The sequence below is a fragment of the Aspergillus mulundensis genome, assembly GCF_003369625.1.
Source record: "Aspergillus mulundensis strain DSM 5745 chromosome Unknown scaffold_13, whole genome shotgun sequence".
Lineage (NCBI taxonomy): Eukaryota > Fungi > Ascomycota > Eurotiomycetes > Eurotiales > Aspergillaceae > Aspergillus > Aspergillus mulundensis.
In genome coordinates, this window is record NW_020797901.1 from 783,279 (window position 1) to 810,914 (window position 27,636).

Below are 27,636 nucleotides of genomic sequence, written 5' to 3' on the forward strand. Positions count from 1 at the left end.
ACCAAACATGCTTTCTTACTTGCTCTCCTTCTGGTCTTCGGTATGGTTTACCGCACGAATGACTCTTTTTCGTTCGTGGCGAGCCCTCTCTCTCCTATTCCCTCTTGAAAGAGCTCAACTGTCGGACATTGAAAAAGATATCGAGAACAAGCCCGAGAACTATGCCGATTCTACTCTTACTGTCCAGTATCAAATAGATCTGGAGATCATCGGCGTCGGTGCAGCAGGTCAAGTCTATAATGTTGATGATCATATTGTTATGAAGGCAGGCAGGGTATACGTGCCTCCTTCAGAAAATGCCACCCCCCGTGCCCAATGGGACTATGCCTCCGAGTCAATTTTTCACTTCGGTCTAATGCGAGATGAGAAAAGCGTGTTCCGCCTGCTATCACAGCACCCTCACCTAAACATCATTGAAGCCATCGACACAAGCTACCCCGAAGGCGTCTACCTCCGTAAATATCAACCATTCCCCGACACCAAACTACCTCCTCAATCTGTCCGGATGCTCTGGTACCAGGATATCCTCCAAGCGCTTTCTCACCTCCACAGTCTTCGCATCGCACATTCAGATATACGGAAGGATAACATCCTCCTGGACGCACAAGGACATGCTCTACTTTCTGATTTCAGCGCCAGCTGTCCCTTCGGATACCCGAATCCATCGCTTCCATTCCTTCTTAATGGACAGTCGGAGACAGTTTCAGACGGCTCCGATATGTTCGCCATGGCTTCCCTGATCTACGAGTTGGAGACTGGCGCCCGGCCGGAAATAACTCTTAACGATCGCGATGAAGTTGTTTTACCCGCAGTCCATACCGGAAACACCGGTCTGGACTCCCTGATTGAGAATGCGTGGAGGGGGCGGTATGAATCTACGGCCGATATGCTGGCGCGCGCTCGGAGTCTGAACCACAGCGAAGATATTCGCGGGCAGACTCAAGATTGTCCTTCGAAGGAAGAATTACGATCGCGCATTAGGCAGTGGAGGAGGGATCGAGAGGAACGGCATGGTAAGCCGACTTTCAATCTTCCTAATCGTGCAAGTTGCTAAGGTTGCTGATATGGGGTATCAGGATGTATCCTCTATTCTCTACCAACAGAGAAACAACTGCGCATTCTGGCAGAGCGTTACGACCTTGATATGGATGCGGAGCTGCGCTTTCATGACTATGAAGCAAACTCCGGACAGAAATAAGTGTCACTTATCATTGTTGATGCGTCGATAGTGGAATTTAGCGTTGGAGGGAGTGGTTTAGGGTCGGCCATTGAGACAGAAAGAAGGCATTATTTTCCACACATGAAGCGCTATTGCTTAGAAGGGATCGGCTTGAACAACAACAACATCGCATATCTGTGATCATACAAGTAGTATCTCCGTATCATTATGTTATCATTTCGTTTGACATAGGGAAAGCTTCAATTAAGCGGAGACCCGCAGTAGGCAAACAATGAACCATCCCCTCTAGCCAAATCGCAGGAAATACTGTGGATGCCCAGTGCAAACCACAACGCTCCCATCGTCCGTAAAGTGACCAGAATCGCTAACTTTAAAGTCCGGCAGCCTCAGATCTTCTCGTGCCTTTCCACCTTGCGCATCTCGCGACATAGAAGGAACAGTAACCGTCTCCACCTCACCCAAGACAAAGCACTGACGAAGAGTAGGGACAGCGCTGGCTTTCTTGAAGCGTTCAGCTAGAACAGCCTCAGCGCACGCGCGAAGTTTCGCGTTTTCCGTGGGTTCCATCACACAGCTATAAAAGCACATCTCAGCTCTTTCATTCGGGTCACGCTGTTCGAGCGATGACACAATCGCGGTCCGGTAGAAGGGATTCACGATAACCTGAGAGGGACGGGGGCGTTTAGGGACTTGCAAGGGGTTGTGCGCATGGCCGGCGAGGAGAGCGTCGGTGTGGAGAAGAGAATACCCAGTGTTGGGGTTATAGGCGTAGTGGCTTAAGAGAACGACGCGGGTCCAGGATATGAATTGATGGGCGGAAAGTTTTGCATTGCCATACTCGGATATAATGTCGATAATCGCCATCTGTCTGCTTGCCGGATGGGCGAGGATGGAATCCAGGTGCAGCGTACTGGTGCTTGATGGGTTAGGGTACTCGACGTGTCCAAGTCGGATGCCCGTTTTGCCGTTGATAATGCTCACCCCCTCCAGCTGCTTCTTCTCGGAGACTCTGGAGTGCAGAAGGAGTTCCGCGCCGTTTGCTGCTTGAATAATGCGCATATGCCGAGTGGGCGCCTTTTTTGAGTTTGAAGTGGCGATATGGAGCTTCATTTTCCACAGCTGAGCCCTTGTGCGGAAGTTGATTGCAACGATCCATCTGAAGGGGCGCTCCCACGGGGCAGTATAGACTGTGCTTTGGCCCAGGAGGTAGGGGACCCTGGGCATGATGATATTCTTGTCACTGCCCTTGCCCTTGCCCTTCCCCTTGCGCGCTGAAGGGGTGGTAAACTCGCTCCACAGGACCTTGTTCTCATCCGGGGAGTAAACGAGATTCCTAAGGCAAGGTTGTTAGATTGAATTCAATACGAGAAATATTCTTACCTTTCAAGCACTTCAGGGTCTCGGTCAAGAGTCAACTGGACCAACATAGTCCCATCATCATTCACTGCCAAATGGTAAATATACGCGGCTTCAGGAGTCCCGGATGTGAGTGGGAGGAAGCGCGTTGCTGGAATATATGAAATTGTCTCTTCGTTTGCCGAAACCTGCCTCCAGTACAGTATGTCACTGGACGGATTGCGTGTTTGAGGCGACGTTGGAGCAAACGATGAGCCAGAAACGACCCACGCAGCAAACTTCAGGTCGCGCCGCCAGCAAATAACCTCGACTCGGCCTCGCTCGTCACGACAATCCAATATGTGCGCCGAGACTGCATTGCCGCTCCTCAAATTATGCAGCAAGCGAACTGAAAGGATTAGGCCCAGAAAGGGTAGCGCAGTGAACTTTTACCAGGGGCTATAACTCACAATAGTGTTTCTGTTCTGGATGTAAGAGCCCACCTAGCTGGATCGCCGGGTGCGTTGTTTCGGCCGTCAGTCGATATGCGGCCCTGGTCAGCCAGTCCCGAGTCCGCGTTTGCCATTCCTTGCTGACCCTTTCGAGCGACACGATCTCTCGAGGCGTGAGGTACGATGCAATAATTTGGAGGACGTCGAAGTTCAGGCGGGCAACAGGACCAACGCGCGCGGAGTTGTCTGCTTTGACCCTTTTCGCTGGGCGGGAGTCCAGGTGTCCTTCAGGTTCGAAATCCCGCTTTTTCGTGGGCTGGGACATGGTCGGTCTGGGCGGTGCCCGGGATTCGATGAGGGGATCAGAGTAAGCGAGCGAAGGCGGTTAAAGAGTGCGGTGATTCTTGATAGCTTGAAGTTGATGGTGCAGTGGTTTCAACAAACAAATACCACGAATCAATGCCTATTGACAAGAACTGCGGGGCTTATGGGAGGATGAAGTGACAAGATAAAACCTTGATGAGTTGAAGAAGGTAGATATAAGGATATGTGGAAGATTCCAAGTTGTTCAGACACCAGGGAGGAGGAGTATCTTTAGTGAGTCTGCCACTGTATGGCAGTGAATGCAATTCACAAAGTGCAGAAGGGTGGAAAAGCCAATGGCCTACATTATTAGCTGTATCCCATCACAGCATAAAGAGCAAGAACATTGGCTTGCGAGGAGAAGCTTCTATTCACAGTCTACTGCTCTTCATTCTCTGCATATCATTTTTGAACTGTAGCTGGCACGCCTTAGATTGGTTTTCTCAGCAATTTAGTTACTATGCCCGGTACTTGCCGCCAATGATATTGCAAGTGGACTATACGTATCAACAGTAGAAGAATGACCTTGGAAACTGCAGAGAGATCTTGTACTGAACCTCTTTCGGTTCATTCCCTTGTCGTTGCGGACTCAACCTTACGCAGTAGGGCACCCAGGGCCCTGAATTGGCTCTATCTGCGGAGAAAAGGCAACACACTCTCGTATATTATACACAGTCAAACTTAGTATCCATTTTCCCTATCTCATAAAGTAGACTAAGAGGACCCCTCAGATCATGCTATTGTCCATCTATCCCGCAAAACCAAGAAAATAGCTCGCATTCTCAGTGCAAGCGCTCGGGCTCAAAGATGACGTGAAGACCGCATCTCCATTGCCAGTAAAACGCGAGTCCCACCTCAATCCAGTCTCAGTCATTACTGCCTCTTTTCTCTGTCCCGTGCCGATGCCTGTCTCCCCAGCCGACTCAGGAGAAGCGGTGATCCTCACCGCGTCGCCGAGAACCCAACATTGGCGGAGAGGAGGACGCGGGAGAGAAATCTGGTCATACCTGAGTTTTAGGATTGCCTTAACAGCGCGACGGATGGCTATTTCCTCAGTCGGGACAAAGGGGTAGCTCCACAACGACCGCTGTGAAGACTTGGTTTGTTGGGTGGGTGGACAATCTATGAATGACAAGATGGCTGTCCTGTAGAACGGATTGATGGCGGCTGGAGATATAAGGCGGTAATTGAAATGGCTCTGGAGTGGATCGGATCTAGGGCCTGCCATCAAAGCGTCGGTGTGGAGCAGCGCATACCCGGTCTCTTGATTGTAAGAATAGTAGCTCAGGATGACGAATCGGCTGTCAAATAGCAATGGATGGGCGTCAAGCATAAGTGAAGGGAACCATTCCTCAACAATATCTATGACAGCCATCTGCCCACTTGCAGGGTGGGTAAGAATATTGTCGAGATTGAGTCCGCCGCCGAGAAGCTTCAAGTGTCCAATGTAAACGCCGCAGCTTACCCTGACAATGTGGAATTCGCAAATGTTCTCACCTAAACAGGGCGAAAGATGCACGAACAGTTCGTCGTCGTCGGTGGCTTGAAGGAGTCTCATCTGCCCGGTATCGACAGCATCCTGGTGAACAGGATAACCGGTTTTGTACAGTCGTGACCCTGAGCGAAAGTCCTCAGCAATAAGATTGTGATTATAGGTCTCTTCGCAACCTGAGATAGTATAAAGCCGCTCTCTGCCAAGTAGGTAGCGCATCCCGTAATAATAGCCAGAGAGCCCGTTGATGTTCTCCAGCCACAGGATCTTATCGTCGGCCCAGGAATAAACGACATTGGTAACCCTGCGTCTGTTAGCAAGGAAGAAGTCTCATCCTGGAGGCCGGATCCTGTTACCTTAGGCCCCTACATGGACGTCTGGGCGGTGCGAGAGCCATCTGTATAAACAGGATTCCATCATCATTCGCCGCGACGTGGAAAATCGTGTGCTTTTTACGACCAAGGTCGATGAAGCGTGTTGCTGGGACAGTCTCAGCCCCTTGCCATCCTGGGGGTTGACGGCCAGGGTACCACCTCCATCGCAAAGTGGTGACGGGAGATTTGCGTAGTCGATAAAGCCCGCGGCGTTTGCATTCTGGAGGGACTTCAATCAACACCGCAAAGTCTCGACGCCAGCATATAGGAGAAGAACGGTTATATCTATCGCTTGTGTACTCAAGCATGAGTGCTGACGTTGCGTGGCCCCTTTGCATCGCATCCAGTTGACAAACTGTACGCGTCAGCCATCTGGAGGAGGAAGCTGAACTTAAGGTCATGTTGTCCCCGTACTGTACTGCTTGCACTCCGTGTTGGAGAGTCTGTCCAGTGGAACAGCTGGCTCCACAGGTCCATTCAGAAGCCGAGTCTTGATACTTGCAAACCATTTCTGTGACATTTGTTGCCATTCCTTACTCACCCTCTCCAAGCGCACACGCTCAGGTGCTGGGAGATATGACCATATGATATAGATGACATCGAAATTCAAGGGGCCAGGTGTGTTGTCTGTTTTGAGCCGTTTAGCTTTAGCTACGAGCTCATCTTCACTGGTAGGCGTTCGCTTTTTCGTGGGATTCGTCATCCTCCACCTTCTTCCAGAGCCAACTAGTCGTTGTTGCCGAAGACAGAAGGAGCGATCGAATGTAAGTGGAAAGAACGATGCTGTCCTGATATCGATGGTGGGAAGAACGATCCTGTTCTGATACTGATATTGAAAAGCTGCAAAGGTTGAGTGAGAAGTTGCAGTGTTGATGGACAAGCAAGGAGTTGCATTGGGAAGAAGTAGGCTTCAGCTACAAATCCAGATAATAAGGACCTTCCTCACAAAAAGAAAGAAAGCCCCGTTGACCTTGAATACAGCATTGACTGCGAAATGCTGCTAGTGAAGCTGTCAAAGAATACTAAAGCAGGCACCAAGAACCACTTGCAGGTTTCATTACTCCATGACCCTTATTTTGTTACGTAGATATGCCAGAAAGACGAAGTTGTCTATGATATCTATAGCGCCATCCCATCGTGCAGGGTGCAGAAGACTTCTATAAACCAGGGGAATCACCAACAGGGAAGGGCTTTACGAGACGATATTGCAACTGCAGAGGTACTACCATCCATATATTCTGTAAAGACCTTAACCGATTAATATCTGAGATCGAACCATATTAGAAGCCTCCTAGACTCGCTTAAATGGTTCCATGTGGACCCGGAGTCATGGACCCAATCCACCATGAACCCTTGGCCAATGCAACAATGATGTAACCGCTCTTCAGCACAATGACTCTAAATAAGCTGGGAACCCCAGTCCAAATACCCTGCAAAAGCACCCCTCAAAAAACAAGCTCGCGCCAATGGCCGGCGGCTTCGTGCAGTATCATGAGCCCAGCAGTACACCTCCCGTTCCAATAGCCAGCTCCTTCAAGAATCCAAACTAATAACGCTACAGTCGTCCAAATTCTCGTGATAATCTCCTTCTTCCTCTTCCTCTCCCTGGCAGAATGGATCTCAGCCAAGATCATCCGCGCTGGCATAATCGGGCATATCGCGGTCGGCATCATCTACGGGCGCCCGCTCGCCGATATCCTTGATATCGAGTGGCAGCAGACATTCATCACGTTGGGGTATGTGGGGCTGATACTTATTATCTTTGAAGGTATGTCCGCTCGTCTTTATCGCAGCAGTGAATGTCGCGCTGATTTGTGCGTAGGAGGTCTCGGCGCACGCATCGACCTGCTCAAGCAGAACTTCATACTGAGTATGCTGGGCGCTGCGACGGGCGTGGCCTTTCCGATTGGGCTTTCGTACTTACTGCTCTATCTGGGGTTTGGGTTTGGGGCTGTCGAGACGTTTATTATTGGGGCTGCGCTGTCGGCTACTTCGCTTGGTATAGACTTCTTTCCTTTCCATCTGGATTGTTGGGTGAGTGTTGACGAGCGCAGGAACGACATTCGCTGTTATCTCTTCAGCCTCGAAGACAGTCGACCTGGGTCAAACGCGCGTTGGGTCCGTTCTTGTCAGCGCAGCCGTGATTGACGATGTGGTCGGTCTCGTCATGTCCAGGTACGCATACTCCTTCCCCTCAAAACACCACTAACCAGCCCACCAGCGTAATCTCCGACCTAGGCGAACTCAGCTCCGGCAACCACCACGTCAACCTGGGCTGGCTAATCGGCCGCCCAATCGTCGCCTCACTCGGGATGTCGATCGTCACCCCGCTGGTAACAAAGTACGTCTTCGCACCGCTCTTCCGGCGGTACATCGAGAACCACTTCGCGCGGTACGACCATATCTCCAACATCGTTCTCATGGCGCTCGTGCTGTGCGCGTTCATCGCTATCGCCGCGTACACGGGGACATCGATTCTCTTTGGCGCGTTCCTTGCTGGGACGTTTCTCACGTATATCCCCTCCAAGCACCCCGAGAGTCCGTTTGTGGTTATGAGTCGCGAGGAGGGCGAGAGGGAGGAACATAAGAGTCCGACCTTTGTGCATACGTTTGAGCGGTACCTGGTGGATGTGCAGAAGTACCTCATGGAGCCGCTGTTCTTTGCGAGTATTGGGTTTGCGATTCCGTTTGTGCAGCTTTGGACTGGGAGGAGGATTTGGAGGGGGGTTGTGTTTACGTTGTTGATGGTTTTTGCGAAGGTAGGGGATTGCTTTTGGAGTTGTGGATGCTTGCTGATGATGGTGTAGTTTGTCGTTGGGATGTGGGTGCCGCTTTGGCAGGCCGTATTCCGGTCAAAGTCTGACGAACCCCGACGGCCACCTCGGGCTACTCAGGACGCGAGGCGACAAAGAGACGAGGAGGTAGAGGCAGCATCGGGAACCGAGACGCTCAACGAGAAGCCAGCGAATGAAGGCAGAGTGACCACTTGGCTCTCCGGGCTTCTCCTCGGCTCAGCGATGGTCGCGCGAGGGGAGATCGGGCTGCTGATTATTGAAATCGGATACAATGAGACGTCGTATGTTAGCCAGGAGGGGTTCATCACGGGCGTCTGGGCTATCCTGCTCAACACGATTATTGGTCCTGTCAGCGTTGGGCTCCTGGTCAAGTTCTATGGGAAGCGGATTGGCGATGGGGAGTGGGGGTTACAACCTCAGGAGGCTCAGCCACCTGCAGGGTCGGTTGCGTGAGGTGCCATATACATAGGTAGGCATAAGAATCCGTGCTATAAACTTAGTGGTACTAGTAGCGCGTATGATCTTGACCTGGGGTATAGCTGGGCGGTACTAAGTATACCTGGCTAGGGTTGACTGAAAAGGCCCGTTTATGTTGTGAACGCCGCCCTGATTATGCTAGTTGACCTCTCCAAATATACATCGTGCAAGAAGTAGAGTGGTCTCGAGTGGGAACAAACTGATCGGGAACAGAGAATACGCGATGAGGAGCCTGGAGGTTGGCAATCGTTATGGATTCCTTGTGAGCTCATACCGGTAGGGATTTCTGCGCCCAGAGCAGCATAAGACTATGAACTTTGAAGAGACCAAGACGCAAGGCTGAAACTGCCAACTGTCAAGCAAGCAGCCAGCGTAGCACCGTCGGTCGGGCCTGTGGGAGCAAGTCCGCCCCTGGGTGACCATGACTGTCCACTAAGATCATTTTGCACAGCCCGTGTAACCAGCCTTTGGAGCCTGCTGGGATGGGGCGAAAGTATCTGCTCTAAGGTTAGAGCACAACATTGTCACAGGGGACGGTCCTGCAAATGCTCGTCATACCTACACTACACATCCCCATATTGCATGGCCATGTCCAATCTTCTCCATTCTCTGCTCACGAGGCTCGAACCTGGGCGAGTTATGAACTCCACGGATTAGATGGCCCAAAAATAGGCAGCCTAGCTAGGGGCCAGCCTGCCAGGGGAGCCCCCAATTGAAGGAGCGCCACGCTCGTATTTCCTTTTTCTTTGAGATTGCACTGCAGCCACTCCAAAGGCTGCATCACACGCATCACACAGCCAGAATCTGACACTGCCACCGCTTAACCTTTCCCTGGGAGCTTCTCGACTTCCCATTACTTATCTCCTTGCTCCAGCTCCTGCATCCCCAGCTCACCTTAGCTGCTGCTGATCGCCCAGATGCATCGACCCACGTCAAGATGTCAACGCAAGGGCAAACGAGAGGCCCGTCTCCGCGCTTCTACCGCCAGTACATCGACGAGAATGCCTCCTTGAGTGCAGCCCCGACGCCGGCGTCTACCCTGCCTTCAAATCGCCTCCCATCCCCCTCAGCTCCAACCCGCAACAACTCCATTGATTCCCAAGCTCAACCTTCACGACGTTCCCTAGATATCGCCTCTAGAGTGCTGGGAATCGGAAGCTCAGCGACCAACAACGCTGCTGTGGAAAGTGCGACTCCGCTGCTGAACACGCGCCCAACCCTGGCCCTCCACCTTCCCAACGGCCGCGTCCTCCCGATCATTAAACCGCCAACATCACCGGCCAGTTCGCGATCCCGAGTGTCCAGTCTTGGCCATAATAAAATCTTCAGTGCCGCTCAAAGAGGAGCTCACGGTCGCAGCGTCAGCGAAGCCATAATCCGCCCGACTACGCCCGTAACGATCGTCCACCCACCGCATCCCCCGTACCGCAACGCCAGCAGCGACCCTTTTCCTACCGAACCCATCTCCAGCCCGATCATAACCCTTCGAGAACCTTCTCCCCCGCCGCTCGGACCGGGATCGCCTTCGCAGGCCAATGTTCTGAATCGAACCAATAATATTGGTTTCACCGGGGAAAACTCGACCGCACCAGCTCCCACGGATGCCCCCACCCAAGGCTCGGAGACGAGGACAGTCGCCCTTGATGATAACCATACCACAGACCTGGAGCCCTCGCCGCCGGCCTCGCGATCTTCGTTGGAGGACCACGTTCGACGCACCGGTCGCAATTGCAATCACACGATCGACGTCCTTGCAGGCCGCTCAACGCAACTGGCCCTTCATGGCAAACCAAGCCCGCGCCCAGAGACCGAGATCCCAACGTCCGACGCAATACCAATCCAACAACCCCCTTCATCGCGCTCGTCCTTCGAGAGCACCAATAGTTCACGCACACGTAGTATAGACCTTGCAAGGACGAGCGATGTCCAGCGTCTGTACCACCGCGCATCCACGCAGTCTCTGCAGACGGTGAAGTCGATTTCCAGAACTTCCAAGGAGCCTTTATCATATAACAGCACCGAAGAAGCCGGTTTGTCGCTCGAGGGCCGATCTCATAGCCTTGACATCCCGAGGAGCTTTCTCCCGCGACTGAATCACCGTACATCGACCCAATCTCTCCAGATACCGTTGACCAAGCCAATCTATGATACGATGATCGTCAACAGGTTCACGCCGCTCAACTCACACCCGGTTTCTCCGATACCAGAACGAGCGTATACGCAGACCCCAAGCTGGATTGGAAATGATCTTCCGGATCTGGAGCCTGCTGTGCATCCTCGGCCGGATTGCTTGACTATAACGCCACCACCATCTGATATTACATCGCCGCCAATCCCTCCGAAAATACCGCTGGACACTGAGCAAGGGCCGTCAATTTCGCGCGATGCGGACTATCTGCCCCTGTTTCCCTCTCCGCCTCAAGCTTCCCGGCCGACTTGGATGGTGCATGACAAAACACCAGGTCCGGTGCATATCGTTGTACCTCCCATAGCACCCGAATATCTTGCATTTCCAGGGCCTGACTACCCGCTTCTACCTCCGCGCCCGCAAGCGCCAGGGCAGTGTGTGCTGCATACCAGGATTCCCAGTCCATCTCTACACATCACGCCTCCAATGCCGGACCATCCCCGTCCTTCTCAAGGACAACCCCATCGACCAACCCAAACTGCCTACGCCTCCGGGGCGAGCGCCCTGCGAGCCGCACCCACATCAGCATTCCATTCGCCTTCGATGCTCTCCTCACCCTCAAACCACTCGAACTCATCGAATTCAAGCGCAGCCTCAACAACATCAACATCAATACTTTCCCTACCGACGCCGCAATCACCACCGACCAGCACCCCCTCGCCAAAAGACATATCCAATTTACCACTCCCAGCACTTACATCCCACGTCCAGACCCAAATCTCGCAAGCCCGACACCTTTTCGACCTCGTATCCCACCGCCTCACACCAGGTGAAAATATCTGGATCAGCAAGACGATCTCCGACACCGAGGTCGCGATGCGTGAGATCCTGATTCTCACGGAAGGACTACGTATCGATCGGCAGACGAAGAAAGGCAAACTTGGTCTCAAGACGCAGTTGAAGTGGATGATGCGCGACTCACGGAAAGCGAAGGAGAAGCGCGAGAGGCTGGTCCTGTGCAATGCGAGTTTGGCTGGGGTGTTGGTGCGGCTGCGGGGCGTATATTCTACGCTTCAGGTTCAGGCCGGAAATGAGCTTGCCGAGCTTGAGGAGAAGGTTGAGGTTGAGATAGGGCGAGGGCCGTCGCACAGTGGAAATGACACCTGCAATGTGTATCCCTCTCAACGGCGGGCCTCTACTTTGCATTTAACAGAGCCGGAGAGTTCGCCCTGGGACCTGGCAGTGCAGCGGCAGGACGCCGGGATGGAGGTCGTTGTTGATGAGCCTGTGCAGTTGGAGGTGAAGGAGAATAGAACGCCCACCAGGTTCGGGGCGCAGAGTCCGACGCCCACGGTTTCCACTGCGGTTTCGGCGCAGGAGAGCATTGGGTCCGCTGCATCTGTCGCCACATTGGATACTGAGTTGCTGGATATGCTCTCCTGGCGCTGGGCGCAGGGGCGGACGATGTGATTTTCTTGCAGTATACCCGACCAGTGCATTTACTAAGATACCCTAAGCGGAGATAGTGTAGTATAATAGTGTAATATTTCCCCTTGTTCAAAACGATAAGAATCTTGCTCTCTAGATGGACGAATAACCCATGCTCCGTTTCTAAACGCAAGCAAACCTTCTATGTAGTAAATCTAAGCTTCCCCCCTGGCCGGAGCCGGATACAGTACCCTCTCGCCCTCAACGAGCTCAACCCACCCCTCAAGCCTGACCCCCCTCTCATCAACAGTCTTGTATACCCCCGGCATAACACTAAACGCGCCCCCGGATCGTTCCCAAACGATCTCAAACGTGCACGGCTGACCAAAGAGCCAAAGCCCCAGTTCCGACGCAGAATTTGCCAGAGTTGTAAGGTGCGCGGTTCGCTCTTCGGCCGTGAAGCTCGGGAAGCTGTAGGGGGTGAATGCGATTGTGAAGGCGGTTGCTAGGGACTCGGCGGTGGGGAGGGGAGTGCGTTCTTTGGATGCGGACGCGGAGTGCGTGTGGAGGTATGCTGTTAGCATGCGCCAGGTGAAGAGGGCGGAGTCTGTTGCTGAAGGAAGATAAGTCAGTACGACTGCAAACAGTCAATGAGGGTGGGCTATTCCCACATGAAGATGACTCTCTAATCTCCGGCTGCGCAGCGAAGACCCTGGGCAGAAGCGCGCCTGCTTCCGCCCCTTGCCCCTGAGCTCTTCCTACCGGCCGAATCGCGTATAACAATGTGTAGATTAGAGCGTGCGTGATAACCGGCCGCCGAATACTCCGCTGCCCCAACATCTTCCCAATCGCCGCAGGAAGATATCCCGAGTTATAACGCTCCAGTCTGGCAAGCGCATCATCCGAAAGATACGCCGGCGTCGACCCAGGCACGTAGTAATTGTCCACATGCAGCGCGACCTGATCGAAGAGGGTGAGGATGCGGGACCGCACGGTGTCCTCGTCGGCGGGCTGGGGCGTTATGCCCGCAATTAGGGTATCGAACCCGGTTGTGGTGTTGGGCGTCTGCTTCTCCTGGGCCAGCACGAGGCCGGGTTCTGAAACCGGGTCCGATGTCCAGATGGAGTTGCTTCCCAGGCCCCCGGCCTTTGATTGTTGTCTCTGGCGGTGTCGGATGAAGAGGATTGTCAGGAGGAGGGTGATGAGCGCGGTGGCCATGATGCTGCCGACAACTGCGCCGGCGAGGGCGCCGTTGCTGACGTTGTTGGAGTTGTGAGATCCGGAGGCGAGGCTGGGGGGTTGTTGCGTTTGCGTGCTTGTTGTCGATGCGTTCGAGGCAGAGCTGGCCATTGTCCCTGACGGTGCCCTTGTAGTGGATTCGGTCGTTGGGTCTGCATCGTCCATCGCTGACTGTCTCGCTGCGCCAGTGCCTCTGCTCGTGCTCGTGCTCGTGCTCATTTCCGGGTTCGCAGTCAAGGTGCTCGAGACGGTCGACACCCGAAAACCTCCCGCGACAGCTGCGTCCGAAATGCTTGTCGTATAGAGATCGACCGTTGCGCCCCCGGGTTCGGGAAACGTGATTCTCGTCGTCGCTGGGGCGGTGGTGGTGTCGGTGCCAAATATCGTCTCGGCGGGCGCGAAGGCCGGGATGGTATCGCCTGGAACAAGGCCCTGATAGTAGCCTGATCTTGTAGTCCGCGTGGACATGGTCAAGATTCAAGATAGATGAGAACTGTGGAGAGTGGAGAGTGCAGGTGCGAGGCTGAGGAAAGAGCAAACGGGCACATCGCGCACCTGAAATTCAGGAGAGCAGGCGAACACGAGCGGCTCAAACAACAAAGCGCCATTATTGAACAGCCAGACCAGCATCTCCATAAATACGAGCTGAAGCGACGCTCTGGGCAAGGCTTAACCTAAATTCAAGACCCTGGGTCCCAGGAACAGAGGCCATTGGACAAGCCCTAACACCAACACGATCCTCGTTCTGGCGTCGATTCGATTGGATCATGAGGAAAACAAAGTGTGCTTTGCCTGAACTGCACGCGAGAGGCTGGCCTATCATGCCCCCTGACATTAGCCCCTTTGTCTTTCTGGGCTGGCCTGGTCTTCATGGGCGAGGCTAGAATCTTGCGGCGCAGGCCCTGCGCATTGGCCTGGCTGATCTTAAGCCTGGTGTCACCCTCCTCTGGCACCATTCGCGTCGCGACAAAGAGCACAGCGCGTCAAGACCCCAGTTTGCGTATACCAGCCGCTTGCGGCAGATGCACGCTCGATGGCCAACTGGGAGGAGCAGCGATTCCCGGATATCGTGGTGGGCATTGATTTTGGCATGACGTGCACTGGTACCCCTTTAACGCCTAATCATCCCACTCCTTTAAGATCCATCAGGCTAATCGCTCCACGTCTTATGTAGGAGTCGCATACAGCATCGGCCCAGAATGGGGCCCCCCAAAAACAATCCAGCGCTGGCCGGGCAAACTAATCGGCGAACTTGCGAACAAAGTCCCGACATCGCTCCTCTACGCCGCCGATAACCAAACCGTCCAAGAATGGGGATTTGGATGCGATGAGAGGATCGCGGATGCAGGTGATATCAAGGAGTTCTTCAAGCTCCATCTCGCCTCGCACCCCGAAGGCGACGGACCCGGAAACGAACGCATAACGCAGCAGGACGCCCGCCGCTGGTTCCGGGATTATATTACTTGCATTTACAGGCAGGTCGTGTCGCATTTCAGCACGAGTATACCGGGGTTTGGGCGCATGCGGGTGGAATTCATATTTAGTGTGCCGACGACGTGGAAGGATGTAAGAATGGTCGAGGAGATACGGGGGCTCCTTGATCGCGCTATTGCGAGCGGAGCGTCGAATGGGAAGCACTGGGCGGTTATTGGGCTTACGGAGGCTGAGGCTGCGGCGGTTTATGCTTGTCGCGACTATTATCAGCCGGATGATGTTGTGCTGGTTTGTGATTCGGGGGGTGGGACGACGGTATGGCTGCCCTGGCTTGGATAGCGAAATAGGTATTGGGTCGATCGCTGACGATGACACTGTAGGACGTCAATGTCTTACGGCTCGCATCAGGCCGCGGAGAACCTTTACGGCTCGAGCAACTGGGCAACGTCGAAGGGCGTCCCATCGGCTCTGTCTTCATCGACCGCGCTGTACACCACTACATCGCCGAGCGGCTGTCAAAACTCACGGACGGCGACGAGCTAACACAGCCGCCCGATCTTGTCGCGTGGGCAATGTTAACGGGCAAGTGGCAGCGTTTAAAATGTGCTTTTGGCACTGAGGCAGCGCGGACGCCGAACCTTAGTCTTGAGGTTCCATGTTTGAAGGCTGGTGTGAAGGATCTTCCGATCGCGGGGATTTATGATGGGCAGATGAGGATTCCTTGGTATGATTGATTGGTCGATGTATAACAGGGGTTGCTAAGGTGCAGGTAGGGACTATGTGAAGCGCGCGTTCGATATCAAAGTCATGGAGATGTGCAGCCTGCTGGACGGGCAGATTCAGATGATGGATGAGAAATATCCTCGAAATCGGATAGTCAGCGCACCTTCCATTTTACAATTGATCCATCTGACAATGACAGTCATACCTCGTCCTCTCAGGCGGCTTCGGCAGCTCGCCTTATGTCCGCGAATGCCTGCACCACCGATACGCCCTCCCCGGCGTGGCAAAGCACCCGAATGTCCTCGGACTACAAGTCCTCCTAGCAGAAGAGCCGTACGCCTCGTCATCCCAATTGCCATCAGACACTAACAAGTCCAGCCAACTCGCCGTCGTCCACGGCCTCGTCCTCGACCGCATCCAACAACTCAAGAAAGGCGTCGTGATGTTCGGATCGCGCTGCTCCCCCGTCAGCTACGGCATCATCTGCGACGTGATCTACGACCCAGTAAAACACCTCGGCGAGCCCGTCCGCCGAGATCCGCGAGACGATAACCTCTACGCCATTAACCAGGTCGAATGGCTTATCATCCAGGTACTCCATCACCTTCCATAGCTACCTAAGTATCCGGCGCTGATGACGAGCTTACAATACCACAGGGCGACGCAATCCCCCACACCGGCATATCAAAAGACTTCCAACTGAAGATCAAACCAGGCGAAGAACATCTCCCCTGGAAAGTGCACATCGTGATGTCCACGGCGCCGCGGTACAGGCTCCCCAAGAGCATGGCGTCCGGCACGGGCACCGTCAGCGGGGAGTGCGTGCAGCATGTTTGCAGCCTGGATATCATTACCGACGACGTTGACCGCAAGTTGAAGAATCGACGCTGGTACAATATGCGGCCGCGGTATTGGCGCGCTGTCTTTGATGTGCGTGTTGTTGTTGGGGCGGCGGATCTGACGTTTCAGCTTTGGAGCAGAGAGAAGAGGATTAGGTCGCAGGGGCATGAGCCTATTAAGGTGCAGTGGATGCCGGCGAGTCCGCGGGGTGGGGAGGGGAGTGAGATTGGGAGTTGGTGATGGTGGAGTTACCCATGGCTGTATTTGAGATTTAGATCCATAGATCATTCGAGAGCAAGTCACGGCAAAATAGACAAGCTATACACGGTGGAGATAAACATAGATTCGATAAAGGGTATAGCGAATAGTAAACAACAACAAAAGAAACCCAGCCCAGCCCATCACCACGACTCCCTCCCCGGACTCTCAACACTATGCCCAAGGCCCTCCCCCCTGGCCCCATACTCAACGACAACATTATCCGTCCTCCGTATCGCGCCCATCGGGTGCCCGCCCCCCTCATCCCTAAGTATACTCTCCTGGCTCTCGACGCCCGTAATCGTAAGGTCCGTCTTGCGCGCCGACTTATTCATCTTGCTCTGGCTGCGCGAGTGCGAGTAGTCGTGCAGCTGCTGCGACCCCTTGTATTTGTTCTTGCTGCCGCTGTACGAGGACAGCTTGCGCTTGCCGAGGATGAGTTCGAGGACCGGCTGCAGGGTTGGGATGCACGAGGCGATGATCACGACGTCGGACTCGACGTTTGTCCACAGGACCAGGTCGGCGGTTCCGTCTGTTTCCGGGGAGGGTGTTAGTTAGCCCTGGAGTAAGGGTTGTTTTATGGGGAGGGTTGAGGGACGGACGTACACGTGTAGTCGTTTTTGTCGGCGAGGCCTTTTACCTGTGTGCATTTTACGACGGCCATTGCGGAGGCGCTGATTCGTTAGCTTTGTTGTTCAAGATGGGGATGGAGGGTGGTGATGGTTGGTGCTTACATCGCGCCCAGGCCTAGAGCGGCGCAGAGGGCCATTCGCTTGCGCAGCGACATGTGGAGTTTCATGAGGACGAAGGCGGGATAGATCGCGAGGTAGAGGTCGATGAATGCAGAGTACGCTGGGAAGTTAGCGGGTGTCAGTGGTACTAGGTTGCCCAGATATGATTGAGTACTTACCTCCGGTGAAGATGGCATAGTTAATCAGAATCCAGGTATCCCGACACGTAGCCTTCCCTTCCGCGACCAGTGTAGTGTGCCAGAGCGCATGCGCGGGATCGCACATGGTAAAGAGGATGATGATGCAGATTCCAGATATAACAGCGCCCAGACCTGTCAAGCCCCATATCGCCGCTTTCTGCACGAGACTGGGGTTGAGGATGCGGTTGAGCATGGCGGCGACGGCGAGCTTCGGTACGGAGAAGGAGACGATGCCGAAGAGGAAGCTCAGCGTGTTCAGAAAGGTGGCTTCCTCGACTGTCGACGTATCGAGGACGTATGCATGTTTGCCGTATCCGATCGCGATGTTGGCTGTTGTTATGGCGCAGTACACGATGCCCATCATCTGTCTCGTCAGCATTCATGAGATGACAGGGGCAAAGTGAGTATACCATTGAAAACGCAATCAGCCAGTCATCTGGCCCGAAGTTGCGCAGCATCTTCCCTCGGATGAACATGCGGGCGGCGACAATCACCATTGTAAAGCCCGTCAGGCCCCAGAGGACCGCAAGGATCTTGGGGCCCTTGTCATCGCTGGGGTTTCCAAGATGCACGGTAGAACTCATTCTGCAAGCAGTATGGCACCAGTTCCAGGTCCGGAGAGTTGGGACGTGGTGAGATCGATCGGGAACCTACGCAATATACGTCTGCAGAATTGCAGGGGTAAGGTAAGCTACCCCTGTTGCAGAGTCGTCTTCAGCAATCCTGCATTGACCTGGTAACTGACACGTCCAGCCCCAAACTCCTGACGGTGGCACTGACCAGTCAACCTGTTCGTGTGGGCACTGGGCACTGAACAAAGTCCCAGAAAAGATATGCAGGATATGCACACGGGCCAGAAGCTGAGCTGGATCAGCACACGCCAAGTGCTAACCCGCATCCTGGCGCTGGTCCACCTGCCTCGTATGGCGCTGAAGAAACCAGCAGATGGGTCGGTGGAGCCAGGACGGCTTGTTGGAGAAGGACCGGGCCTCAACGGTTGACAGCGGTTTGTGGGGCCGCGGCCAGAGCTCGGGGTGATTGGCAGGCTGATGGGCTTGCCATGGCCTTTATATTGTTCCCACTTTGCTGGTGCCCAATCTTGACTCGGGACGTTTAGTTTCGCACCTTCGCTCGACGCTGAGGAGGAGACGGCGCCAGGGGCCAAACCTGAAATTGCCGAATTGAACCGTTTTCAAACGTCCATTGCGGCAAATGCGCCCCCGTGGTATTCCAATTGGACAGAAAGCAGACAAGCAGTTCGGTGATTTCTATCCGGAACTTCCGTGTCTCCCATGTACGCCAGTGGCTTGCATGACTCGCCCAGGAACTCGGGTCATTTACAGGGGTCGAATCCTGCAGAGCCAAATCTGCACGACTTGATGACAATCCGAATTTCTGTCCCTGGGAATGCGACGCGTGGAAGACCCTCGGCCGGAAGGGCTGCCAGACAAGAACGACTGGATAGCTTTAGCTGGCAGGTGCCCTCCGTCCCAACGCAGCGAAGTGACGAGTAGGCTCCATCAGCAATACACGCTAACGACGGTGCATTTATCCGTCGCAAGCGTTGCTATCTTTGTACGGCTGATGAAGATCGCCGCGTAACGGTCGCGCTGCAGCACCCTAGCCTGCTAGCGCTCCTTCAGCGCAGTGTGCTGCCAAAGTCGGCCCGTCTGGACAAGGGATAAACGGTTAGCTGGGAGCAATTGTGGGTATGAATGGCTTGACGAATCTCCCCACCCGTTGACATTGCCATGGCATCAACGGCGCTGTAACGGTTGGCCCATGAGCGGCGATAGCGTACCGTGTGCAAGGTCTTCTCCATCTTCTACTCCGCAGCATATCCCGGCTCTCAGGGGAACCGAGGGACCGGGCAATCGTTCGTTATAATTGCTTGTTGCAGGCATTGACCATGCCTTTTCCAATCCCGCTCCCCCTTTCATTTCATCCCTAATCACTCTTTCCAACTTTTTCTTCGAGATACATCGACCCTTACAATGGCACCAACTGCTCAGACTCAGAGTGACAATGTCACCGTGACCACCAAGACAGATGCCACTGTCCAGACCCAGGAGATTGGCACCGGCAGCAGCTCTCCAGTTGACGGCGTCCGCGCCCCAGATGCTTTCGACAATGACATTGCTATCCGTCCCAATGCGCCTGAAGACCTTCCCGACCTCTTGAGCAAAGTCAGCAAGCTCGGCGCATCATACGAAGAGACAAAGGACGAGGATATCCGCGCCGAGTACCTGGATGCCGCCCGGCACCTGGTTTACTCACTCGAAACTCCTCGCGAGGCCATGATCCGGTACTGCTGGTCTCAGGTACATATCTTCCATACCATACCCTGATCCCGTCTAATGTACGCAGAGCACACTCTACGCCGCCATTGAAACATGCGTCAACCTTGGCGTCTTCGTTATTTTGTCCAAGGACGACACTCCCAAGACTGTCGATGAGCTTGCCAAAGCTACGAATGCAGACGTTCTCCTTATCTGTATGCTACCCGGTCATCATGCTCGTTCACTGCTAACCAGCAAGCCCGCCTCCTCAAACACCTCTCCACCATGGGCGTCATCGTTGAAACCGCCGAAGACACCTACCGCCGCAACGGCTTCTCTACATCCCTCAGCAACAAGCGCTACAGCGACGCCTACCCCTGCATGTACGTTTCTACCACAACCCCTTAGAACCATCTAACACCGCCCAGGACAAACTGCATCACATTCGGCCTCACTAGCCTCCCCTCCTTCCTCCAGAAAACAAACTACGCCAACCCCACCGACGGCTGCCACTCCGCATTCCAAGACGGCTACCGCACCGACAAGCACTTCTTCGAGTTCCTCAAGGACCACCCCACCTACGGCGAGGAGTTCAACAACCACATGACAGCCTACCACCAGGGCCGACCCAGCTGGATGGACGAGGGCTTCTACCCGGTGCCGTCGCTGACGGAGGGGCTGAACCTCGGCCCCGAGGACGTCCTCCTCGTCGACGTCGGCGGCAACGTCGGCCACGACCTCACCGAGTTCCGCCGCAAGTGGCCCAACATTCCCGGCCGCCTCATCCTCCAGGATCTGCCCGCGGTCATTGCCCAGGCGAAGTGGCAGAACGAGGCTACGCAGAAGGCCATTGAGCCGATGGGTCATGACTTCTTTTCTGAGCAGCCTGTTAAGGGTGCGTACCTTCCTTGTCTTTGTCTAGTTTACACCGGCTAATGATCCTTTAGGCGCACGGGCCTACTACATGCACTCAGTCCTGCACGACTGGGCGGACGCCGACTGCCGCCGGATTCTCTCGAATCTCGTCCCCGCCATGAAGCGCGGATACAGCAAGATCCTGATCAACGAGAACGTGATACCCTCCACGAACGCGTACTGGGAGACGACGAGCCTGGATATCATTATGATGGCGGACTTTGCGTCGCAGGAGCGCACGGAGAAGCAGTGGCGCGAGCTGACGGCGTCGGTTGGGTTGAAGATCGTCAAGATTTGGACGAGACGACGGGGCGTGGAGAGTTTGATTGAGTGTGAGCTTGCTTAGTGTTGAGTACATATCGGGCTTGATAATCAGTCCTGCGATATATTTCATTGATCCAAACTGCACAAACACAAATATTAGGCTAAGGATGAATTAACTGTTTCCAAATAATACCATAGTTTACTCATCTCTTCTTCGCACCATCAACATCCGGAACCCTCCACCCATTAAGGAACCCAACCCCAAAATTCAAATAAGCCGCATAAGAAAGCCACGCCGCATACGGCGCAAAAAGCCAGAACCCCCCGCGATCAGCCACGAAAAGCTCCCGCATCATCGCGCCCACCGTCCCACCAAGAAGCACCATATCCACCGCCGCGAGAACCGGCTTGCGCGCCCCGAAAAACAGCGGCATCCAGAGGTGGTTGAGGACCAGCTGCGCGGTGTACAGGCTCTGCAGGACGGTTGTTTCCGGCTCGAGCGTGTGCGTTGTGAAGTGGTATGACGCGTACCCCGTTAGGCCGTAGAGGAGCGTCCAGACGGGCGGGAAGAGCCAGGGGGGTGGGCTGCCCGGGGGTTGGCGCAGGGTGTGGTATTTTGGTTTTGTGCCGTGGCCTGGATCGCGCGTGTTAGTATTCTTCACTGGATGAACTGGGATGCTTTTGCGGAGAGAATGGGGTTAAGCTGGAGGGGACGCACGGTTCACGAGATAGCCCACTGTCGAGCCCGTTGCGATGGGCGTTAGGGTTGCGAGGAGCGGCGAGGCAAAGATTGCCTGTGGGAGGACGAAGGACCAGGGCATTTTGGCTGGTGATTAGGGGGTGTTCGATTGATGTCTGGGGGAGAGAAAGGTGGCAGTTTGGTTTTATCCGACCGGAGGAGAGATGACGTCATCGGGACGTCGCGGCAAGGGACGGGCCAGACCGGCCGGGCGAGCCGCAGTCACATGATCTGCTCTATATTTAACCTATGCTATAGATCGCTGGAAGCAGCGTAGATATATTTCATGCCTTTGTACATGGTTCTAAGAAGAAAGAAAATAATGAAAATCGTCCTAGACACTGACACTTACGATCCTTTCCTCAATCGCATCGCTCCTTGTGGCGTAAAGCAGTACAATTGATGATCAATCAAGGGCAGAGGCATTTAAAGGTTAGTTCTGCGTAACAAGGCTCAACCAATTTTCTTTTGATACTGTACCAGGAGTAGCCAGTAACTGGGCTCTTTCTACTGGGCCAATTCTGTACACCGTAAAACGTCCTCGATCAAGCGATTGAAGAATCGAGGTCAGAGGCCTTAACGAGCTACCGATGTCCGGACCAGATCGTCTAACCCGTTGAGCTTGATTGGCGTCTAACGTTCTGAAGATAAAAGAAAAGCAATAAGAGATCACAGATTGATTGGTTTGCCCCTTTGCTGGGTAAAAGCGTGATGACAGATTCTTGGGGAAGCCTATGAGGCGGCAAAGGCGATTTTACTAGCTCGGTACAACCGACGTGTCTCTTGGAGTGATAATTGCGCGTGGCCGAAACGAAGTGGAGGCCAAAGCGCATGATAATCGTAGGTCCCGGCTCCCAGTCACGTGAGCTTTATTAGTGTCAGGGCCAACGTTTTTCCGTTCGACGTCACCGGAGCCAATCCACCGTTGGTCTGGAGTTGGCGCCTTAGGTAACCTAAGCTTTGGCCTTAGGCCGCCAAGGCTTGGCATACCTTATTATTATATTAAGCTATATAACTTAACTAGGTTATTAATATTTAGGGTTTTAGCTACTAGTTAAGCAAGGCTAGGGTAGGCCTTAAATATAAGCTAAAGTAAAAACCTATATATAAAGTATTTAAACCTATATTTACTTTTTAATTAAGAATAGCTTAAGCATAGCTTAAAAGTTTATAAAGGTAGCTTTAAAGCCAGCCTTTTTTAAAATTTTTAAGTAACTTTTTTAGTATTATTTAACAGGGTTTAAAATACTTTATTTTTATTAGTTAAATTTTTTTATTAATATTTTTATTATTAATAAAAATTTTTAAAACTTATTAATCTTATAGTTAAAGTTGCTTGCACCTACTACTTTTTAAATTTTTTTAATAATAATATTTTAAATTAAATTTTTAAAGGGTAAGTAAAGGTAGTCCACAGGCATTTTAATTAAGGTTTTTAAAATCTAAACTTAAATAATTAAAAAAGTATCCCCTTTTTTATTTATACTTAAGGATCCTATTACTATTAAAAATAATTAAAAAAAAAACTTAATTTAAATAATTTAGTTTACTAGCTTAGTAAAGCACAGGGTAAAATACACCCTTTACCTTGTTATTTTATATTATTATTAAAGTTTATTAATTTAAAATTTATTATAACTAAAGCTATTTTAAAGGGGGAGTAGCCTAGGACTATAACTCCTAGCTTATTTATTTTTTAATTTTAATATAATTAGTATTATATATTAAAATTAAAATATTTTTTAAAAAAAAATAAGGAAAAGTTACCCCTATAACCTAAAGCTAAAATAATATTAAATTATTAATTTTTATATTAATTTTTTTATTAATCCCCATGCTAAACTTCTTATTAATATTTTTAGTAAGCTTTAAAAAAAATTAATTTTAATAATCCTTTTAATTTTAATTTAAAGTTAAGCTTAAATAATTTAAGCTATTATTTTAAAGCTATTTTATTTTTAAAACCCAGTGCTAGTAACACTAGCTTTAAAAGGTTTAGTAATTTTAAATATATATAAAAAAGGTACTAAAAGGTTATTAAAAATTATAAGCTTTATTATAAAAAAAAAAGGCTTTTTAGGAGCCTAAGATTAAGTTTAAAAAGGTTAAAAAGTTAAAAGGGAAAAATATAATAAAGCTTAAAATTTAGTTTAAAAATTTAAAAAACTATTTTTACAACGCCTTTAAAAAATTTTAAATAAATAATAAAAAAATTATATTTATTATTTAAAACGCTTTAAAAGATGCCCGTAATTATTAAAAAGGTTAAGTTAAACTTTAAAATAACAAGTAAACCTAGGCAAATTTTAAAAAATTTATATACATATGGGTTAACCTAGTTACAGACTAGGGCCACCGCGCCGCCTAGTGTTTTTTAACCAAATAATAAGGCACTTAAAATACCACTTCCTAGGGACTCTGCTTTATAGAGTTGGGCCCGCACTTCAATAATCCAGACTATGCTTAAAGTGGATACAGCGGCAATCCATATAGAGTCTATTAATAAGCGCAACAAGGCCTTAAAGGCTAAGGAGGAGAAGAAGTCCGGAGCTGGTTCTAACTTTAAAAATAAAAAAAATAAGAATAACTTAAAATAGAACTAGAACGGCAGTAAAGCGGCTTTTTTAAAAAAAAAAAAAGGGAAAAAAAAGTAAGAAAAAAAGCAGTAACTTACTTTTTTAAAAAAAAAAAAAAAGTACTGCAAGAAAAAGGGCCTTTATTTTAATTATAGTAAATTAAGCCACTTATTAAAGGCTTGTCTAAATAAAAAAAAACCTAAAAAAAAACTAGTAAAAAATAAATAATAATCCCCTGGCCCTAAGTTATTAAAGTTATATAATTTAAAAAAAAAGACTGCTTTTCCTATTCTTATAAATCTTAGAATATAAAAAAATAGGGTAAATTAATAGTTTAAGGCACTACTTAATACTAGGGCTAATACTAATTTTATTTTAGTTTAATATTTATAAAAGCAAGGTATTAAAATAAATATTAACCGCATGGTATAGCTAGTTTAGTATATTAATAATACCTTTACTTTTTACTACAGGCGTTTGCAAGCCCGTACTTAGGTTTAAAATTTAAAAAAAGTTATAAAAATATTTAATTTAGTATATTATATTATTAATCTTATTTATAAAAATTATTAAGCAGTCCTAAAATATCCCTAAATAATTAAAGTAGATCTAAACCTTTACCTTATTATAATAAAATAGACCTAGTAAAACTATACACCTTTTATTAAAATTAAAATACTATAAAAATTTATAAAAACTATGCGCAAGAAACCAGTACTTATAGTACTTTATTAACTAAAAAAAACTAAAAAAAAAATAAAGGTGGTCCTGCCACTTTAATATATTTATTAAAGTAAAGTTTTTTTTAAATAAAAAGCTACTTAACTTTTAACTAGTAAAGTAAAGCATAAAATCTTATTAAAAAAAGGTAAGAAGCCTTTATAAGGTTTTATTTATAGTTTTTTTTAGTATAAGTTATAAATATTAAAAAAGTATCTTAATAAAATACTTAAAAAAAAATAAATTAAGTTATCTTAAAGTAGTGCCGGAGCGCTAGTACTTTTTATTTAAAAACTTAATAAATTTTTATATTTTTATATTAACTACCGTGGTTTAAATATAATAACTAACAAGAATTATTATTTATTACCATGTATTAACAAGCTAATAAATTAGCTAGTAAATATAAGATATTTTACCAAGCTAGATTTACATAACATGTATTATAGGATATAAATTAAAAGAAAAAATAAATAAAAAATAATATTCTAGACCTATTATAGTTACTATAAGTATATAGTTATATCTTTTGGCTTAATAAATATACTAGCTATATTTTAATCTTATATAAATATAGCTATAAGCAGGATTTTTAATAAGTTTTATATTATTTACCTTAATAATATTCTTATTTTTTTAAAAATAAAAAAGAAACATATACACCATGTTTAGGAAGTTCTTAATTAATTAAAAAGGCATAATTTATATAYAAAATTATTAAAATATAGTTTTTATAAAAAGAAGGTAAAGTTTTTAGGCTTTATTATTAAATAAAAAAAAATATTTATTAATTTAAACCGTAGCTAAACCATTATTAATTAGCTAAAATTAATATTATTTTATAAGTTATAAGTTTTTTTAGGCTTTATAAACTATTTTTAATACTTTATTTTTAGCTATATTAAAGTAATGTGTTTAATAACCTAGCTCTTGGTAGGAATAATAAAAAAATATAAAAGTAGGCCTTTTTTATTTCCTACTAATGTAAAAAACATATTTAAAAAAATTAAGTTAAACTTTACCAGGCCGCTAGTACTACAGCATTTTAATTTTAAAAAAAAAATTTTTATTATTACTAATATATTAAGGTTTATTATTACTAGGATTATTACGCAGCTAAAGCAAGAAAAATTACCTAGTAAAAAAAAATAGGACTAATAATACCCTGTGGCCTTTTATTTTTATTAGCTATATAAATTAAAGCTTTATTATAAGGTTTATAATTAAAAACTACTCGCGGTAGTTAAGTACTTTAAAAAGTGGTATTACTATTTTAAGGGCTTTTTATACCTTATACACGTGTAATATAATTATAATAACCTACGCTATTTTTTTATAATAAAGGTCTTAAATTAAAGGCAGGTATAATAAGTAAAATTACTCGCGGCTTATAACTTTAAAATAAAGTATAAGCTAGGTAAGTATAATTTAGTAAATATATTATTATAGTAATTAAATTATATAATAAAAAATAAAAAGTATTAAGTTAGGATGCTCCTTACTTTATAAAAAAAGTTAAGTTTATCCCCCTAATAAATTACTACTAAAATAATATTAAAAAAACTAGCTATTTTTTCGCGCGGTCAGGCTTGTAAGTACCTAAAATTTTTAAGTCTTAAAATATTTATTATAAAGGTAGCAAGTAAAAAAAAAACCACTAAATTAATTATAAATACCTTTTAATAATAATTAATTATAGCCTAACAAGAAAATACTCTTGTAAGCTAATTATAATAATAGCTTAAAAGTATAATTTTTATTAATTTAAGGCAGGCCTTTTTTATTATTAAATAATATAAGAAAAAAAAACTTTTTTTTTATAAAGGTATTATTTATATACCTCCCGTGCCCGTGTTATAATATAAAATTATAAAATAATATTATAATAATTTTTATGCAGGCTATTTTAACTATAAAAAAATTATTAAATTACTTACCCGTAAGTTTTAGTAGGAAAAGCTTAATAAAAATACACGTGTGTATATTAAAAAATATTTCTTATATTAAAGGTTTAAGGTTTTAAAATAGCTATCTTAGGGAAGTTTAATATCTTTTTTAGTACTAAATATATTATAAAGGGATATTTTTATAAACTTTATTATTAACCTACCTTTATTAAAGTATAAAGGGCGTGTTTTTAATATAATTTTAATAGTTATAAATTAGTTTAGTAAAAAAGTAAAATATTTTTTTATTACTAATAAGATTACTGCGGAGAAGTTGGTAAACCTATTTATTAAAAAAATTATATATAATATAGGGTTGCCCCGGAGCATAATAATAAATTAAGGTTTATTTTTTATTTTAAAGTATTAAATAGCCTTTTATTAAGCACTATGTATTAAGCAATAACTTAGTATAATATATTATTTTTAATTAAATAGTTAAATAAAGCACTAGAACCAGATGCTTAAGGCATATTTATATATATATTATAATTATTAGTAAAGTAATTAGGTATTATACTTACCACTAGCACGCTTTACCTATAATAACTTAAAAAATAACTTAACTAGCTACGCTTTGCTTATAACAAGTTATAAATAGGAACTAGTAATTCCTAGGCTTAAAAACCTAAAAAAATTAATATTYTATTTTTTTATTAAAAAGCGCTTATATTATTTAAAATAGCTTTATAAGAACTTATAAGATTATATAAATAAGGCGTAAAAAAAGCAAGCGCTTTACCATAAT

General features: G+C 48.1%; 10 protein-coding genes across 10 annotated transcripts; 5 read left to right on the top strand and 5 right to left on the bottom strand.

The window, feature by feature from the left end:
* Positions 1 to 58: 58 nt before the first annotated feature.
* On the top strand, positions 59 to 1,198 carry DSM5745_09844 (uncharacterized protein; the record flags this gene model as incomplete). The annotated part of the gene is made up of 2 exons (XM_026751860.1): positions 59 to 1,013; positions 1,077 to 1,198. The coding sequence occupies 2 exons, from the start codon at positions 59 to 61 to the stop codon at positions 1,196 to 1,198; spliced, it is 1,077 nt and encodes a 358-aa protein (XP_026599592.1).
* Positions 1,199 to 1,465: 267 nt separating this feature from the next.
* DSM5745_09845 (uncharacterized protein) lies at positions 1,466 to 3,292 on the bottom strand (the record flags this gene model as incomplete). Its single annotated transcript, XM_026751861.1, has 3 exons — positions 1,466 to 2,513; positions 2,561 to 2,924; positions 2,986 to 3,292. 3 exons carry the CDS (start codon positions 3,290 to 3,292, stop codon positions 1,466 to 1,468), a joined length of 1,719 nt encoding a protein of 572 aa, XP_026599593.1.
* Positions 3,293 to 4,078: 786 nt separating this feature from the next.
* DSM5745_09846 (uncharacterized protein) lies at positions 4,079 to 5,597 on the bottom strand (the record flags this gene model as incomplete). Its single annotated transcript, XM_026751862.1, has 2 exons — positions 4,079 to 5,126; positions 5,179 to 5,597. 2 exons carry the CDS (start codon positions 5,595 to 5,597, stop codon positions 4,079 to 4,081), a joined length of 1,467 nt encoding a protein of 488 aa, XP_026599594.1.
* Positions 5,598 to 6,662: 1,065 nt separating this feature from the next.
* DSM5745_09847 (cation:proton antiporter) lies at positions 6,663 to 8,444 on the top strand (the record flags this gene model as incomplete). Its single annotated transcript, XM_026751863.1, has 6 exons — positions 6,663 to 6,699; positions 6,758 to 6,932; positions 7,019 to 7,230; positions 7,278 to 7,371; positions 7,418 to 7,955; positions 8,004 to 8,444. The coding sequence occupies 6 exons, from the start codon at positions 6,663 to 6,665 to the stop codon at positions 8,442 to 8,444; spliced, it is 1,497 nt and encodes a 498-aa protein (XP_026599595.1).
* Positions 8,445 to 9,405: 961 nt separating this feature from the next.
* Positions 9,406 to 12,066, top strand: DSM5745_09848 (uncharacterized protein; the record flags this gene model as incomplete). Its single annotated transcript, XM_026751864.1, has 1 exon — positions 9,406 to 12,066. The coding sequence occupies one exon, from the start codon at positions 9,406 to 9,408 to the stop codon at positions 12,064 to 12,066; it is 2,661 nt and encodes an 886-aa protein (XP_026599596.1).
* Positions 12,067 to 12,239: 173 nt separating this feature from the next.
* DSM5745_09849 (uncharacterized protein) lies at positions 12,240 to 13,731 on the bottom strand (the record flags this gene model as incomplete). Its single annotated transcript, XM_026751865.1, has 2 exons — positions 12,240 to 12,637; positions 12,696 to 13,731. The coding sequence occupies 2 exons, from the start codon at positions 13,729 to 13,731 to the stop codon at positions 12,240 to 12,242; spliced, it is 1,434 nt and encodes a 477-aa protein (XP_026599597.1).
* Positions 13,732 to 14,296: 565 nt separating this feature from the next.
* On the top strand, positions 14,297 to 16,500 carry DSM5745_09850 (Hsp70 family protein; the record flags this gene model as incomplete). The annotated part of the gene is made up of 7 exons (XM_026751866.1): positions 14,297 to 14,366; positions 14,438 to 14,985; positions 15,078 to 15,421; positions 15,471 to 15,573; positions 15,620 to 15,753; positions 15,799 to 16,012; positions 16,078 to 16,500. The coding sequence occupies 7 exons, from the start codon at positions 14,297 to 14,299 to the stop codon at positions 16,498 to 16,500; spliced, it is 1,836 nt and encodes a 611-aa protein (XP_026599598.1).
* A 161-nt stretch (positions 16,501 to 16,661) lies between these two features.
* Positions 16,662 to 18,033, bottom strand: DSM5745_09851 (uncharacterized protein; the record flags this gene model as incomplete). Its single annotated transcript, XM_026751867.1, has 5 exons — positions 16,662 to 17,050; positions 17,125 to 17,192; positions 17,253 to 17,370; positions 17,429 to 17,813; positions 17,860 to 18,033. 5 exons carry the CDS (start codon positions 18,031 to 18,033, stop codon positions 16,662 to 16,664), a joined length of 1,134 nt encoding a protein of 377 aa, XP_026599599.1.
* Positions 18,034 to 19,443: 1,410 nt separating this feature from the next.
* Positions 19,444 to 20,973, top strand: DSM5745_09852 (uncharacterized protein; the record flags this gene model as incomplete). Its single annotated transcript, XM_026751868.1, has 5 exons — positions 19,444 to 19,770; positions 19,817 to 19,943; positions 19,988 to 20,111; positions 20,157 to 20,627; positions 20,676 to 20,973. 5 exons carry the CDS (start codon positions 19,444 to 19,446, stop codon positions 20,971 to 20,973), a joined length of 1,347 nt encoding a protein of 448 aa, XP_026599600.1.
* A 264-nt stretch (positions 20,974 to 21,237) lies between these two features.
* DSM5745_09853 (uncharacterized protein) lies at positions 21,238 to 21,728 on the bottom strand (the record flags this gene model as incomplete). The annotated part of the gene is made up of 2 exons (XM_026751869.1): positions 21,238 to 21,541; positions 21,622 to 21,728. 2 exons carry the CDS (start codon positions 21,726 to 21,728, stop codon positions 21,238 to 21,240), a joined length of 411 nt encoding a protein of 136 aa, XP_026599601.1.
* Positions 21,729 to 27,636: the final 5,908 nt, after the last annotated feature.